The sequence below is a fragment of the Rhinolophus hipposideros genome, assembly GCF_964194185.1.
Source record: "Rhinolophus hipposideros genome assembly, chromosome: 2".
Classification (NCBI taxonomy): Eukaryota; Metazoa; Chordata; class Mammalia; order Chiroptera; family Rhinolophidae; genus Rhinolophus; species Rhinolophus hipposideros.
Genome location: NC_138048.1, coordinates 50,271,157 through 50,289,235, shown reverse-complemented (window position 1 = coordinate 50,289,235; position 18,079 = coordinate 50,271,157). Strand labels below are relative to the sequence as shown.

The 18,079-nt window shown below is 39.7% G+C and overlaps 1 protein-coding gene across 15 annotated transcripts in view; it reads right to left on the bottom strand.

Moving 5' to 3' along the window:
- Nucleotides 1–7,241: 7,241 nt before the first annotated feature.
- KALRN (kalirin RhoGEF kinase) overlaps nucleotides 7,242–18,079 on the bottom strand; it is a 621,535-nt gene continuing 610,697 nt past the window's right edge. For all 15 annotated transcript variants that reach the window (XM_081025698.1, XM_081025722.1, XM_081025696.1 and 12 more), the window contains 5 exons: nucleotides 16,888–17,052; nucleotides 15,016–15,094; nucleotides 10,698–10,898; nucleotides 8,485–8,623; nucleotides 7,242–7,928 (listed from right to left, as the gene is read on the bottom strand). In XM_081025698.1, the coding sequence (XP_080881824.1) occupies nucleotides 7,383–7,928; nucleotides 8,485–8,623; nucleotides 10,698–10,898; nucleotides 15,016–15,094; nucleotides 16,888–17,052 (1,130 nt within the window). In that variant the 3' untranslated portion in view covers nucleotides 7,242–7,382. The remainder of the gene's footprint in view (nucleotides 7,929–8,484; nucleotides 8,624–10,697; nucleotides 10,899–15,015; nucleotides 15,095–16,887; nucleotides 17,053–18,079) is intronic.

The following is an 18,079-nucleotide window of genomic DNA, read 5'->3' as shown; positions in this document are numbered from 1 at the left end:
GATGAAGCAAAGTCCCGAGAAGGCACAGTCTCACAGACTCTTCTTTCCTTAGGGAAAGGTACGAGGGGACAGTCGGCTAGACTGCTGCCTGACAACACGACCTGAAAGGACATTTATTCCGCTTTGCGTAGCTCAAGTCCTTTGCACGTAGTAAGCGTACAGCAGACGAGGACAAAGGGACGAGAGTAGAAGAAGATGAATTCATCTGTATCAAGGTTATCCAGGAGGGTAACCTTGCTAGCCCATCTGAAAATCCAAGCATATTTGGTCTTTACAACTAGATCGGGGGGAAAATTCCCATCATGTGAAAAAGGCAATACTTTAAGGAAAAGAATACCGAAAAGCATAGGGCTGATGATTGTTACTCATCAAATTGATTCTGATTTTCTTTTATATTTTTTATGTATGTCTGTATTTTCTATGAAGAGATTGTGCTGACCAGCCAGTGTGAGGAGCCCATGCTTTGACCGTTACTTGTCATTTCAAATAAATGCAGTAAAATCTTGATGAAATAGAAGTCAAATGTTAAAACATTTTGTTCTTACTGACAAAATAAGCTAATCAAAACACTTCAATCTCTAACATTCTCGCCAAATGACAGTGTAATATGAATCCATCTTTTTTACACTTAGGTGGCATACGCAGACTCTCTCAAAGCCTGCTCAGGTCTGCATAGGCTAATCCAGATTCTTCAAGTCCACACTATGATGCATTAAACTAGTGAGATCCGTCCCAAATAGCCTGTCCGTTTGCTAACGAAGTTGCCACATGAAACACCAGAATGAAGTTAACGATGTACACCTGAGGCCTTGTTCAGCATTTTTGAATCGAGAAATGCCTTAGAACACTTCTCCAGGCTACAGAGTTGTTGCTTTCTTTTCCAAAATACTGAACAAAAAGTGTTGGAATAATGATGCGATATTTTCACCTTGTCAAAAGCTTTCGTAGGAGGAAAGAGAGAAAAAAATTACTCTTTTTATAAAGTTTTTAATTAGGAAAAAGAAGAGACTACCAGAAATAAGATCTTTAGTATAGTATATTTATAGGAATGCATAACTTGTGAGATGTACATTTTGAAGTTTCATCCATAACATTTACTGTAGTAAGAACAAGACAGCAGGTCATCACTTTACAACATTACACGTGAGTGAATTTAACTTACAAATAAAATATTTACAACCTACCTTTACAAAACGACATCGTGTGCATACAAAATGAACAACTGCAGAAAATTTAAAAAATAATAAGATAACCAAAACCCAGAAGATACACTTAAGGCAGACCAGCAAGACACTGAAATAATTAAGGCTGTGGAATTCTTCTGCACCTTGAAAATATAGAGCTATTTATTAATACTGTGGAGTGATTTTAAATCAATTGTTACAAGCCTGATGGAAGTATTACTTATATGTATATGTGTAATGGTCCCTATGGGGAAACCTGTCCACGTGTGGATAAGGCCCTTTATCTGAATGACCAGAGAAGCCCACCTCAAACTCTCAAAAGACTTGGTGGGGAGGGGTCACTCAAAACCAAGAGGTGCCAATGCAGTTTGCAAACCAAGTGTTAATAATTCAAATATAAAGATACTTCTGACTCCAGATAAGCAGAATAACCCAAAAGATGACCCCATTATGTTTCAGGCTTTGTTTATTTGGTTTTGTGACCTTCAGAAAACAGCAAATAATTCCTAAATGAGTAGACTGTAACTCTATCCATCAGCCCTAATGGTTTTGAATGACCCTGAATGGTTTTCCAATAGAGAAATTGACCCACCTGGGCTGTCTTCAAATGGATAGATTTCTGCATATGAGCAATAACATATACATACATATTATACACTATATACATGTACAGATGTACATATATCCATATTTTCCAACAGTTTGCACTTTGATCACTACTGTTCTCGGACTAGGATTTCAGTCCAAAGAGTATGTTTAGTTTTTTCACAGTCTTCATGTTTGTCCTAACTACCAGTTTTATTCACCTTCCCTATAGAGTAGACCGAAGTTTGGCAGAAATAGAAGTAAAAGCACCAGGGTCAAAAAAATCAGACATGGAGATGACAGATATGGCTTAAGTTAGTAAGAGAAGATGTATGTTTATTAACTTCAAATTTATAACCACAGTCTTTGAGATCACGGTAACAGTTCCCATAATACTCCAGGATGTGGATTCATTTCTTGATAGAAGTCAGGCATTGGAGGAACTCTTATGCTAGCTATTTGTGGGCTAGCAAATTAGCTTGTTTAAAGTAAGCCTCAGGAGTTGTGACTCCAAGAATTTATTTGCACGTTTTTCCACCACCCTCCCTTTTCTCCGCTATTCTCACTATTTAAAAATAACAGTTATCTGGATAAACAGTCAATCTTGATCATTTGAATAGAAATTAAATCTGACCACAGGTTAGAAGCTCCCAGCAAACAGGCTGACAGGAAAACACAATAGCCTATGAGATTAATTTCAGGTTTTCCATAAATGTCCCTTAAAGATGAATATTTGTCTTAGAGTAATCGCTTTTTCCTCTCCTCTAACTTCTACATATATTAAAAATGAGGAAGAAATGCCTTTCATAGAAAATATGGCCTATGATATTATTGCATTCTACTATTTCTGTATAGATTTCTGACATGAATAATATTTTCTAAACATCTACCGCTATGGACAAATTTCAGCCCTTTTTAACCCTTTAGAATTAATGAAACAATGAGAGCCTTATAGTTTTTAGAAAATGAATATTAACATAGTAACTCCCCCTTTTTTAGTGGTGTATGTATAAACCTTATCTTTTCTAACTCTGCCCCGGGTTTAATCATTTCCAAATGATCCCTAGATTTTAAATAGTTAAGAAAAAACATAATACAAATAAATCCACTGAAAGCTCACATACTGTGTTTGCCTAAGCTAGACTCCACAGAGATGTTATACAGGAGAGAAAGGAATAGGTTAACATTCCTCAAAACTGAGCAAGGAAGCTGTGTTTGCACTTGACTACAGAGCCCTCCTCCCCACCTTGTGTGTGAAATATTCCCTCCTCTATCAAATTCATGGGACAAAGTTTTAGTTAATGCACAGAAATAACCACCATCTACTTTATAACATATTTGTCCCCTCATATTCTCACAAATCTAAGCCTCCATGCTCTTCCACATAGGCAAGAAAAAAGTAATGACGAATTCACAGGCACTAAATCCTAGAGACTCTAGGAAAGCAAATATGCTACTCCTGAAACACCTGATTATCTGGGGGAGGGGGGGGAAGAAAAGAAACCAACAAACATTTCCTCCCAAAACCAACATTCATTTCTATACCCTTGCACTTAATTTGTCTCTTATCATAGATGCCTATGAGATTCTGAAGAAATGAGTTGTGATATTCGAAAATATTTTCACTTCTGCCTTCCCAGTGAGGAAAGTGGCTGTTTGGGTTCTTGTCTGTCAATTTTTCCAGAGCAGAAGGCTTGAGAAGAGAGTAGCAGTTGCTTCGGAGGGCATTTCATTCTTTGTGTCTGCCCTAAGAAATACTAGCGAAAACAATGTACCGACATAAGACTTCAATCATCTCTCCTAACCTTTTCCTGTAGACAAGCTTTTCAATGATCAAAATTACAGGCTAAGACCAAATAACATTTAGACAAAGAGCACCTAGTACTTCCAATTAAAATCAATTTACAGAATTTATTCTCATGAGTTTGCAAATGGTATCTAAAGACATGAACATTAAAAACCTGGAATGTTTAAAGTTACTATCAATAAAATTCTTAACACTGGCAGTGTGTAGCACTTTAAAAAAAAATACCAAAGTATTTTCTAGACATCCCAACTAAGGTATTCTTCCTACAGTCCTATGAAATGAATGTCTTCCCTCTTGTCCCCCCAACTCCCATTTTAACAATGGGTATAATTGGGGCAGAAAAAGCAGACTTTCTGTAAGAAAGGACGAATCAGGAATAGCTGAGATTGAAACTCAGTAATTCCTAGGCTCACCCTATATTCAGATGTTTCCATTTAAAAGATATTCTAAAACAAAGAAAAAAATGCTGCAATATCAGTCAATCTAAATACAATGAACTTCTTTATCTCCCATCCTCCCTCTGAAAGGCACTACTATTATAAAAGCTTTGTGAACCACAAAGCAGTGAAGCCAGCTAGTCCTCTGCTTCCTGTCTCCCCCAAGAGTGTTTATGGCTGTGAGAGATCTGAAGGACACCCGTCAATATTATAGTATTTTTCTTAAAAATGTTCCCACATTCAGCTGCAAGTGGATATAAATCTATTTACTTGAAACAAATGTAAAAGATGCAATACATCATTATACCTTTTAAAAATTATTATGGGTTGTCCCTGATTTTTTCCTTCTTTCTCCATCCCACTTTTACAAAAGAAACAAACAAAAACCTAAAACCCTATGCAAGGAATATAAGCCAAGCAAGAACTTGTGACTTTAACCAACATTTATTTTTCCCATTTCAACCAGAAGTTCACTGTCACTAATTCCTAGTTAAGTTTCCATTTCAAACACCACCATAATTACAGAAGTGGACTATTTTCTCTCCTCTCTTCTCTATCACAAAGGAATAAATATGTCTTCCAAAACAGGTACAAGAAAGTGGTCCCTGGTCCTTCATCCCTCACCACCGTTGCCCACAGAGCAACCTGAAGTACATTTCCCAGCCCCGTCTTCTGGGATTCCTTGTTATTTCCACCTTGCTATGGAGAATTCTGGAACCAGGACTGCTACTTATCCCTATTGGGAGGGACCAAGAGCTTTGCAGACAGGGAGACTCCCTGCTAGTTTCCTTCAGTTACCAAACTATATAAAATATACCTCCTTTCTCTTTGGGCCTCTATTAAATTCATTCTACTCTAATGATTGTACTTTGGCTCCAGGGAACAAAATCATACTACTTTTCATTTCTGTGTCCTCCCTCTCCAGTCTCTTCATTTCCCCAACAAGTGTCCTTGGGGGACATTCCAGGCAATCTCACATCTGGACCTTCCCCACTCTGCTGTGAAAGCTGATATAAACGCTTTGGCTCTGTCGAACATTCTGTCCACTGCCCTCCCCACCACACAATTTCATTAATGCGCTCCTGTGCAGTCCATGCACGTTGCCCTAGGTCCTATCCTTCGCAAGCAGAGACTCAGCTTATCTGCTGCGTGGTCATAAGCACTCAGAAGACTCAGCCGGGGCTCTTTCATTCTCGTCCACTGTGGACAGCACAGAACTTTCCAAGCCATACTATATGGATATCTGGAATCCTCAGTGCCTGCAATCTATCTCATGACAAGCCTTAGGGACCAGGCTTTCTTCTTGTATGCTATGTCTCATCATGATGACATGTTTACTAAAAGAGTGTTTAGTAAATATGTTTCAAATAGTCAAATATTATATCATAAAGCATTTGTATATACATTTGTTTTTAAATGAATAATACGGAAGATTAGTCAAGAGAGAGCTCTGAGGAAGGGATCCTTGATGACCCAGGGCTGTTCAAAAACTAGGAAACAAATACAGTCTGAGTCAGTTTCCACATATTTGGTTAATCCTGAAAATACGAAGTGCTATCTAGTCTTATTGCTTGAACTTTCTACTAATCTATTAATTTATAATCTTGGATGGGGTGAAGTGCAGGGTAGATGACAAAGTTGACTTTGAAACCAGTGGAAAAGAATGACGAGTATTTTTAATTCTACATTTCCACTGTGGGAATAAGTGTTTTTCTATATTAAAGTTCACACTTAGTTTCCACCATTCTTTTTCATTTAGATGGGTTTGTAGTTCTATTTATCCTTCATAAACTTGCCGCTCGCTCTTCTTTCTATGCTGCATGATTTTAATCCCTCAATCCTTTAGAGGAGCTAAGCAATGCCATTAAATCTAATTGGAACAAACACTTGAGTTATATTTTTAAACTATTATTTGCATAATCGCAAGTTTCAAAACATGTTCTAGAAAACAAAGGGTGGATCATGTACCAACACAAAAACAAAAACTCTTGCCAAACACACACATACAAAAAGAAAAGAAACCATGAAATGCCCAGGTTTAATTGTTTTTTCCACTAGCAGAAAACAAGGGCAATTCATAATCATCTCGTATGGAGAATATACACCAGAAAGCAGCGTCAGCCTCAAAGTGCAGGGCGTCCTTTCAGCCCAGGAAAATCTCAGTGGCTGAGTGGTGGTAGGTGTTGTAGTTGCAGTTAAAACTCAATCTCTATTAGGGTGATGTATCAGATTTTATCCCATGGCTTCAAAAAAGGACTTGAGACCAGGCCTTTCAAAGGCCTATATGGCTGCTTCCTTTTGGTGAGCACCCCTTAGCTTCCATAAGGGGAAAGAAATAAAGTAGGCCAACTTTCTGAGGACTGCATCCTACAGCGGCAGAAGGCGTCCAAAAGTGTTGTTACAGTGTTCATAGGAACTGTAGGAAAGGTTTCTATTTGCCCTTTTGTATGTACCTGTTGTAGTCATTACCTATTTCAAACCAAATGTAGACCTCAAAATAGCCCACAACTCTTATGCATTTGGACTTATTTCCTGGCAGGCTTTCCTGCCAGATTAACTCGGAGCTGCCAGTGAATTTGGGGGTAGCATTTCATATACAGAACCTATGTTAGTCAAATGCCTGTGACTGAGAGGAAAATCTTCTCATTCACAGATTGCAAAAGGGGAAGGTTGCTTTCCCTTAATGCACAGGTTCTGGTAAAAGATTTCTATACAAGATTTATAAAATGCTCTAAAAAAACATGTTGTCTACTTGTGCTTAGTCAAAACAATGTAATGCTTCAGTAAATAAATTACTGTCTTAACCGGAGCACTCACAGTATCTTATGATTGATTTCATATATATCTCTATATTATAAAACTCTGAAACCTGAATGGGATATATCTTACCATATGTGTATGTGTATCCTATTAAGAAACTATATCTAAGTAGTCTAAACCGGAATAGTTGGCATACACGACATCTCTCTTACATAGAACTTTTTGCTTAAAATTTCAGCAAAGGAAGGAACCTTTTTATACTCAGTACAATACGCTTACATTTTGCCCAGCTACCCACTCATTTTGGAATGCACAATTAAAATTTTGTAACAGCTAATATTTTTGTTATCCTTGCCACTCTTTTGAATACTTTCTGTGACTGCCTCTTTATCTCTTCTGAATGCCCTTCTGGAAAAGCCCTGCCTGGGCTTCAGGTGATTTTACTGCTGCTCAGACCCTTATTAACCACTGGAGAGGTTTAAGAAGTACATCTCTCAATCCAGGGAACCACATGGAGTGAAATGATTAACATAATTATTTACAGGCACACTCAGTCTTGCTTTGGTTCACACTGCACTTCCTTGTGAAACCTCAAGGGCTGGGCCACAGCTACGTTCCTTGCTTTACCCGGTTGACAATGTAGCTCTTGACATTGGGAATAGGCCGCACGTCATTCTGATGCTTGCGACGTTCTATGAAGCACGCCAGGCGGGAGGTGTCCAGGGGGATCTTGGAGTAGCTACCATTGTGGGGTTGCAGCCAAGGATGCTGCAGGCAGGTGGCTGCTGTGGGCCGCCTCCGAAAGTCTTCCTGTAAGATCACATTGATGAAATCTCTGGCGGCATTGCTCACGCCACAGAAGTATTCATGGGGGAAGCTGAAGTCCACCCTGCATACATTGATACATGTCTCCTCTTTGCTCTCATCCAAGAAGGGGGAGACCCCACTCAGCATGACGTAGGTCAGAACCCCAATGCTCCAGATGTCCGTTCCCAGGGACACGGGGATGCCTTGGATCACTTCTGGAGCTGCAAACTCAGGGTTCCCCAGCAGATGGTGGATGTGGAAATGACCTGAGATCTGGACAGCGTCTTCTAGGTCGATGAGCTTCACTCGAGGCACTGGGATCCGCAGGTCAATGAGCAGGTTTTCAGGCTGAGGAGAAGCAAGGAGGCGGGGAGAAGAGAAGGCAGGGTCAGCTCTCTGCCAGTAGGACTCCAGTAGTTCAAACACAGTTCTGTTATTCCTGGATAAAGCCTATCATCTATGGGACATTCCCTAGGCAGAGTACACAGGAGGCTTCAAAGCAAGCTACACTCTGAGTCTGGGTGTTGCTTCAGACATCATGTCTTCTTAACTATCCCTTCCGCATTGAATCAAGAAAAAATAATAAATTATTTGTTTTGGAGAACAGGGACTTCTTTTTTGAGCACCATGCAAAGGTTGACATTTATTGGCTTCCTTCTATAAAGTTAGGTGAAGTGGTTAAAGCTTACCTACCTTCGCTCATCCCAGATGTCATTGTGACTCATGTGTTCTCGTTAACTTGTAAATAACACACTTAAATTGGGTAACAACCTCGTTTCTGTTTAATATTCATAAGGACTCTAATTTAAGGAAGTAAAGTGCATTAGAATTTACATCCCTTAAGGGTAATGACTGGCAGGTTGGACTTCGCCATTTCCCTGCTAGGGTTGCTATTTCATATTACCTTTATGTCCAAATGTGCAACCCTGCAGTTGTGAAGGTATTGCAGAGCTTCCATGATGTCTCGGATATAAAAAGCTACTTTTTCTTCCATCAGCTCATCATGATTCATAAGGTAGTCTAAGAGCCGGCCGTCATCCATCCTGAAAATAAGGAGGAAAAGGCAAAGGAGATATATTTGTAAAGAAACAGAAAAATAACACACACATCTGCAAGATCTCTCCTATTCCTTCTTATAAATAAAGATCAGTGTTGCATATTTTAGTCAGAGCCCAAAGTTAGTATAATGTTCAGAACTAAAATAAATGAATAAATACATACACACATACATACATAAGTACATACATACATACAATTACAAATGCAGTGTGCTTAAGGGAAGAAATCTATATAATCTTAAGTCTCACTTTGTTTTGTTAACTTTTAAAATTGCTCACAAGGTAAAAGTTCTGACATCCCTTTAAGAGGTTAGGTTACAAAAGAGAGAAAATCTTGAGAGAGAGAAATGGGGGAAAGGGAGAGAGAGAGAGGAGAGAGGAGAGAGGAGAGAGGAGAGAGGAGAGAGGAGAGAGGAGAGAGGAGAGAGGAGACAGGAGACAGGAGACAGGAGACAGGAGAGAGGAGAGAGGAGAGAGGAGAGAGGAGAGAGGAGAGAGGAGAGAGAGAGAGATTTCAGCAATATTGTGATTAACTGGAATGTGGGGGCTGCACGCAGCCCCACACGTTTTGAAAATTGCTTTTATGTGTCCATTTTTAGTCGGGGAGAAATAGAAAGTAGGCAAAGTTTGTCCTTGGCATTCTTGACTCCTTTCTGAATCCTTTGCCTTTTTAGCAACTTTCCCACCTTAAACATCGTACTGAGAATAAGGTATGAGGAACAAGCCAGACCCGGATTTGAGTCCTGGTTCTGCCACTTACAGGCGGGGCCTGCAGCAAGTCGTTTGAACGCTGTGTATTGGTTTCTTCATCTTTACAGCGAGAATAACGACAACAACAGCAATAATAGCAAGGATTGTACAAGGATCACAAGAGACAATGAGGCAGTTAAGCATACGTGGTAGCAACAGTAAAGGCTCAATATACTCTTGTAAGTACCCTGTGCCCTCTTCAGCAAGCATGGCCAGATGTCAGGCCGGTATGTTCTCATGTGCATGCGGCTGTTAAAGGCACATCCCAGAAAATGCCCAGGTTAGGTGCTGAAAGGCTGTTTGTAAGTGTATTTGTTAAGTCCAAAGTGACAATCTACCAACCACTACACAGCTGTATAAAGTTAAGTACCATACAAAAATTACAAATGCTAGTAACGGTGTTGGTTTTATCTCTTCTTGCTTCCGTTCAACCAATTTAAAAATGTAGTCTACGGATGTTTACATTTTGGCTTTCTTTTTTTCATCACCAATACATTTATGATAAGTGACTGCGTCCAAGGCCCCCATACACATACACACAGACTGACAAGCACACGAGAGCAAGACTACATGAAAAGCTATAAATGGAGGTGGTCCTCTACTGAGCATGGGTTCAGTATTGGTCTTCGGTGTAAATGTCTGTCTTCTCTCCAGGCCCAGGGCCTCATCAGCACCAATCTGGTCCCATTTCTGTGAGGGCTCAGTACTTCTGAAAAGACTTTCTTTAGTCTTTGTAAAAGCTCTCTAAACCACTGAGCATGTTCTCTGTTCTTAGTCTGGGATAATAGTGAGGAGAATGTGACCTTATTGCTTTATCTGATGTATTCTGGGGCCAAGAATATGGTGGCTTGAGTCCTGAGAAAATCTGGAATGAGTGGAACGTTTGAAGGTTCCACCCTAAAAGGAATTTCTTGGGTGGTAGACTGGGGACAGTATAGCAATGGATTGATGCACAAACCCCTCTCTTTCTCTTCAACTCCACCCCTGTCAATAAGCCTATTGTCAATAGCTTTTCCTAAACTCCTGCCCAGGCCAAGAGTCTAGAACAGAAAGAAAAGGAAAACTAGAGGGAGAGAGATGTGGGTTCAAGTCCCAGTTTCTCCATTTCTTAATTTTAAGGAATTAGTTTTAAGGATCTTCCTTGTCCTTGATTTTCTAATCTGTAAAATGGGAATAACATTTTATAAAATGGAGGGGAGAGTGCTTGTTACATACAGCACTTTGTAAGCTATAAGACTATTAGATGTAACTGCCAATAAATAACCCAAACAGCTGGGGATCACCTTAGAGAGATGACACCTGTACTTACAGCTCCAAAATCAGGATGTAGGATGTGGGGGACTCATAGGTGTCATGGAGAGTGACGTACTGCGGGTGCTGCAGGTGCTGAAGTAGGGCTGCTTCATGGGCAGCCTGCTCTTTTTTCTTCATTTTTTTGCTAACAAATTTCACAGCAACATCTTTGCGGGTAGCTTTGTGAATGCACTTCTTTACAATGGAGAAACGGCCTCTGGAAAACAAAAAGGAGAAAGCACAATAAATGTCCTATGTACCAAGCAGCCAGCTTCAATAAATATCAACATTTTACCAACCTTATTTCATCTATTCTTTTCCTGCCCCCCTGATTTTTTTGGAGTGTTTTAAGCAAAATTCAGATATCATGTTACTTTACTCATAAATACTTCAGTTTGCATCTCTAATTGACAAGGACATTAATAAATATACAACCACCATTTTATGTTTACATCTAACAAAATTGACCATACATAAAATAAACAAAATGGCTCCCAGTCTCAGCTATAGCCCTATGGAAGTTAGTAAGAGAGTGAAATAGAAGAGGGGAACTGATTAGCAATGGAAGCAGAGAAAGGCAGGATCAAAGAGGTGACAAGCCTGCACCATCAAGGCCTGTCCATGAAGTGCCTTAGCCCATGAACAGAGGAGTAAATTATCTGAAGAGCAAGCAGTTCATTCCTAAAGCAGAAATGGATATATCAGAATCCGTGGCCATGACTAAAACTGACTCCTTGACCTGGCTCAGTGCTCACCAAGCAACTTTCTTATAATAATAATTTTTTTTCCATTAAAGATTTTCCCAAAAGAACAGAATGTGCTAGTTAATAAAACAAGTATTAGGCAAATATTAATTGAATGTCTATTATATACCAGACATTATTCTTGGCATAGTGAACAAGTATTTGGTCAAACTGACAGTTCTATTTTACATCATAAATTAATCAGTTGCCTTTCTGGTTTTTACCAGTACTCTCTTATAAGTTTGATTATTCTAAGTCACTTCTTCCACAGGACTTTGAATGCTGAGCCTAGATCTCCTAAACTTATTGGCCTTGTCAAGGCACTGCTAGCTAAACTTTTTAAAAAAATTTGTGTTTATCAAAGTTATGCATTGCCGTGGTTTAATTTAGCTTTATAAGGTTTGTTATTAAAAACAATAGTATCCCATCATCCCACCCATTTTTTTCCCCCTAGAGACAGTTTAATATACCAGTTTAATACATTTTAGCTGATTATTTAGGTATTCACTTCTATAACTCTAAATATAGTATGTTTTGTGTGGTTGCTTCTTGATTTTTCAGTTTTAGTATCTGTTGACAACCCCAAAATATGAGATTTTAGTCTCTTTCTTCCCTCTGTCTCCACCATGTAGCCACTTTTTCCATCCCCTATCTACTCAACAGAATTGTATTGTAATCAATATTCAGTGTTTACATTATTGCAACTGTCAGTTCTATTCACAGTTGAACCTCTAGTAAACTATGAATATTTTTCCTTTTTGTGGTAGAATGCATTTTTCAATCATTCCTGACAAAGAGTGCATGGGAAATAAGTTGTTTGAGACTAGCATATCTGAAATATGCTTATTCTACCTATATACTTGATTGTTAGTTTAGCTAGGTATAATTCTAGGTGGGAAAAAATTTCATTCACAGTTTTGAAGGAATTATTCTATTGCCTTTTAACTTCTAGTGTGATTGATGATGTTAACTGTCAATGTCCAAAACATAATTCCTAATCCTTTGTATATGACCCTTATAAAAATATTTAGCTCTCTCCTTACTGAGCTTTCCCCCCCATTCTTTGTCTGCTGTGGGCCCCTTTTTGTGGTTCCTCTGGTCAGAAAGATGGGATTCCCTCAGAGTTTTAGCATTTTGCATCATCAGGCAGTTCCACATGAATGCCCTTCAGGTAAAGCAGTGAGAGAAAGAAGACAGGGGGACAAAAAGAAATTTTCCTGCTTTCTTCAGCTCAAAGCAACCTGCTTTTTTCTGTCTTTTGGACAGAAAATGGGTTTCTTTTAGAGTTTTTCCTCTTTGTGCATGCTACAGTTTCCTGATTTGGCCCACCCTTGGGTCAAAGATAGGAGGTAAAGGGGAAAAAACAAACAAACAAACATACACAAACAGAAAATTCCCAGCCACTGTTCTTGTCTTTCTTTAAATTTTGACTTCCCTCCCTGGTCTCCTTTTTATTTACTTTTCAGAATCCTCAGATAGTTGGTTTTTGTATTTTGTCCAAGAATTCTGGTTGTAATCAGTGGGAGAGAAAGGCTACATTGGGCTTACTCCAAGTTGGCAGTACCAGAAGTTGGCTCATTTTAAAAATTGGGGGACTAAAAAGCTATTGGAAGCTCTGAGTATACATAAGAGGACTGGGGTCCTCGGTATGCAGCATGCATAAAGTCTCATATTAGACCTGTTTGGAATCGGGTTCTGCTGCCCTCAAATGTGCTGTGTGCCCGAAAACAGAGGCCCTCTGTTTTACCCTTTCCAGAGAATAAACCTCTAGCATTTTCCTGGATGGAGAAGGACAATCATACAGAAGCTGGGAGGACATCTGGAGCCATACATTTTCTCCCCGAGTTCAGCCAATCCTTCTAACTTTAGCATCCTCTTTCCCCCTATTTCCAGAGGTTCTGAGTGCTGCCAGTACCTGAGCCTTTGTGGAACTCTGCTATAAGTCATACTGGCTCTCATTTGACCCCACAACTAATTTGGATTGAGTTTTCTTAGATTTCCTAGGTCAATTGTCACTCTTTCACTTGTTTTATCTGCATCTAACACTTGATTGTTCTCTTCTTCCAATGCCCTGATCCTTATGTGCCTGCTTTAAAAAATTCCTTTACTATAGATTTAGTGAAGTCTCCGGAGGGAGTAAAAATAGGTGCCTGATTCAACCTGCTATCTTTACCTGAAGGCTTGGTACTGCTACCTTGTTGGATCCTGTAGCTTATTCCCAGGGAATAACTCTCTGGCTTCTTTAAACTGCATTGGTGCCTATATAGTTTATTTCTGGTTAAATATGCCATGCTCAGGTGCTCTTTGCTTCTACGGATGGGTTATCGGAGTGAAGATATTCTTTTTTGCTCCATGGTTTTTATAATATTCAGTTACAAGAGAGCGAATTTTAACAAGATAGTTATACTGGCTTAGAATTCTAACTTTAGCTGTGATGGAGAAAATTGGCTCACTTCTATGACGCTCGCACAGATAGCTTTCATGTGTCTCATGTAAGTACCTACATGTTTTATTTCCATTCTGTTAGCATGCAGCATTTTTAAAGGATCTTCTGAAAATATGAGGACTATATCAAGGAGAGAGGAAAAGTTTCAGGTTGTTGGAAACGAGATTTTTGAAAAACAATTGATTGCTTTGAACAGATCAGAAAATTGATCTCGCCTTTGAGAAATATCAAAACATCCATCTCTTTTAGGTAAAACATGCCCTAGTGTACGGCTGTCAGCAGCAAATTTATGTCTTATGGAGGAATTAACTGGGGTATCCAAGTGATTGAACCACTGTGACTTGCTTTTTAGTTATACTTTTATAAAGCATACTATGCTTTTTATTTTTCACGACACACTTTTCTAACCGAGATAGAGAGAGAGAGAGAGAGAGAGAGAGAGAGAGAGAGAGAGAGAGAGAGAGAGAGAGGTGTGTGTGTGTGTGTGTGTGTGTGTGTGTGTATAGAGAGATTGAACTAGAAATGTCCATTAAACAATGTGCTTTACAAATGGACATATATAGAGACCAGTACTCAACAATTAATGATTATACATTCTTCTCAGGAACATTTTAACAAAAATCACCATGTACTACTACTCATAAAGTAAGTCTCCCCCCAAATCAAAGAATCACTATCATATAGGCCATGTTCTTCAACGACAATGCAATTAAGTTAGAAATCATTAGCAAGAGGACAATTTGTCAAAGTCTTATACCTTTGGAAATTTTCAAACATTTCTACTACCATTGGATCAAAGACATAAATCATAGTTGAAGGAAAAATACTTAGAACTGAATGATAAAGAAAATGCCACATATCAGAACTGGAGAGATGTAGCTAAAATTATACTTTGAAGAAAAGGTTGAGCTTTGAATTCTTATACTAGAAAAGAAGAAAGGCTGAAAAATTGATGCATGAAGCCTCCAATTTAAGAAGTTAGAAAACAAACAATAGAAAATACACACAAGTATTCTAATCTTTTTTCTTACTGTAGAGAGAACGCACTTAGGAAAAGAAACAAACAAACGACAAAAGCAAGCCATTATTCGGATGTGATGTTATTAAGCGCTCAGGAATGAAGGAATAGAAAACTGGGTCATTACCTTCCAATTTCATTCAGTTCAGTATAAGCTGAATCAAAATTTTCCTTCCAAGAAATGGTGGCACCATCGGCAGCAGCATCTTTGGAAGAGAGAGAATTCATTCATGATATTAAGGAAGTCACATGAGAATAACAAAAAGGTTAACGGAAGAGCGCCAGCACCACCCCAGAACAACTCTCATGACTAAATATGGAGCCTAACTCAGTGGGAAAATGCCATGATTCTCTGAAATGTTCTTTTTAAAAATATCATCCAAGGGGAAACTGACATGACAGAGTCACATGCCCTCCCTGTGCCATCTACATCAACAAAGGAACACTTGGGACAATCAGGAATGCAACTTCTGGATATTTTAAAATAAATATTTGGTAGAAAAAATTAAAAGGGAGAGAGAAAAATCACACTGAAGCCCCAGAAAAGCCAGTGAGAATCAGGGCTGTAGGGAGGATTGCAGCAGAGAGGGTGGGGGAAGAGTTACAAGGCCAAGAAAGGAGGAAAGGAAAGGAATGTGCTGAAAACATTCTAAAAACTGCTCCTTCTCACCCCACTGTTCTTTGGCATTAATGACCTTATCCGGTATATTGAATGATTTAGCTTAATCCAAAACACATGCACGAGTAGAATCATTGTAGCATTCCCCTGTACAATGCGTTAATTCCCTGGCAATGATTTACACACACACACAGGCAAGCACACACACTAATATCTATTTGTGTTGTCTCTGGGGACCAATGCTCACAAGAAACAAAACATGAGCAGTGGTCATCTCTGACGAGGATTTAGTCAGTGATTTGGGAGCAGAGGACAAGCCAGCAGCGTAGTTCTTCTGACCCTGGTCACCTCAGGCTGTCCGGAGCACAGCTCAGCGGGGGCTCAAGATGCCTTCTCTAACATTGAAATCTGAGGAAACAGACCCAGGGCCAAGGTGTCCTAGTGAGTCACAGGCCCATGGGAGCAGAGCCATTGGCAGGGAGTGGAGCTGGTGGGGACAGAGCTGTGGAGCATTTCCGGCTTTGGGCTGGGGGTGGGTCTGTAGCTTGAGGCCCTGAAGCGTTTCTGACTCTCCTCTGGAGGCTCCTGGGTTCCCTTAGCCCAGAGACACAGGCTCATTGCCTTCCGAGTACGGTTACCTCCTGTCCCCGCCCCAACACACAGAGTCCTCTCTCCTGCACTACCCCAAACCTCACTACTTGGAGGTTTCTTTAGGAGAACAAGTTTCCTCTTTCAAAATGTCCTTGGGACCGAAGTGGCTAGGTGTGATAGTGAATAGGTGGGCAAAATAAGAGCCACGTTTATAAAATACTCCCATGTAGGTAACTATAGGTATATCTTAGTTCAACACATCTACATAAAAATGTACCCACATTAAGGAAAGATGTTCTGGGCGGGTTGGGGGTGGGGACACGATCAAATATTCATTTTGATTCAAATCTTTCAACCAGGTTGCTTTCCTCTCCTCATTTTAAATTGGTGAGTGGGCTGTCCCTAATGCTGTGAGGTACACTTCTGCCTGGTAGGGGTTTCCAGGGGAGAGGGGGCTTAGTGTTCCTGTCTCAGAAGTGGGGCAGGTAGATCTGTGTGACTCATGACCATCTGTCTGCCCCTCTTTGTTCCTGGTGACACACACAGGTGCCAGGAACCTAATCGGCCCTGGGCAGACATCGGTGGCAAATATAATTTTGCTTCAAGACACTTGAAATCACACTTTATGGAAACCCTCTTCACCAAGCCTCTGAAATGTTACTTGACTGAAACCACCAAGCAAATCTAGGTCCCCTCCTGCATGGTAGCCAACATGCCAATGAACAGCAGTATCAGTGAGTGTGTGACAGCTGGCCAGGTGCTTTGCGTCTGGGCATGGCTAGGACTTACCATATTCTGGAAGGCGCACAAACTCTGAGGGCTCACTGGGGAGACTGATCCCCCAGGGGTTACTGGCACTGACTCTGAACTGGTAAGGACTCCCAGGACTGAGGTCTTCTATGACGAGGTACGTGTCCAAGGTCGAAGCTACCGATTGCTGCCAGGCCTGGGAACCTAATGCACAATTTCCAAGGAGAGGGAAAGAGGAAAAAGAGAAAGGGACATTGTTCCAAAGACCTTCGGCAAACAAAGAAAGGAAAATCAACACATGCCATTCAAGAAACAGCTGTGGTCACTGCATGTCAGGCTCTGAAAGCCTGTGGGGAAACTGTGGCAGGTGTGGGTTCAATTTCCTCTATGACTGAGTCTACCACAAGGTGTGTGGAAGCAGGTGGCCTATAGATTCTGTTCATTTCAAATGAGTACGTGTGAGGGTGGACAGATCATACAGAATTTACAGAGGAACATGTGGCAAAATTTTAATAAGACCAGAAACATATACATTCATAATAAAATGAGAAAATATGCATTTGAAAATTGAAACAAAATAGAAATGAACATGTATTGAGCACTATACACATGTCAAATACTATGGAAGACATCTTCACATCATTCTCTCATTTGACTTTCTCACTTAAATCCACAGAAATCTTATGAGGCTAAGAGCATTAATCTCACTTGACAGATGAAGAACCTGAGACTCAGAAAGATGAAACAATTTCCCCAAGACAACTTAGTTGATAAGATGAAGTATGCACTGAATAATGCTGAGGTAAATACGAACTTGTGAAATGTGCCTGTCAGCTCAGCATTAATACTTTTGTGCTGAGTTGGGAGACATGAGTGAACAGCTTAAGAAAGATACAGAAATAGATAGCTTTATAACTGCACAGAGCCTGTCTAATAGAAGAAAGAAGGGTTAAAATAATAAGAGTAATGGAAAGTAGAGGAAAACAGATGATTTTGGGTCTGGGTGCAAGCACTTGCTTTCAATTCAGTTTCGTAATTCATCATGTATTCAGAGATGTGTTATTAACAATTAAAGACACTTAGCAGTTTCATATTTTAGCTAATTCTTCTTGATAAGTAGGTGTCAGGCTCAGTTGTTCTCAACTGCTGAAGAAATGTATGTACTCTTAGCATGTAAATGTGACAAATTTAAAAATTGAACTATTAAAAAAATTACTATCTATCTATCTAT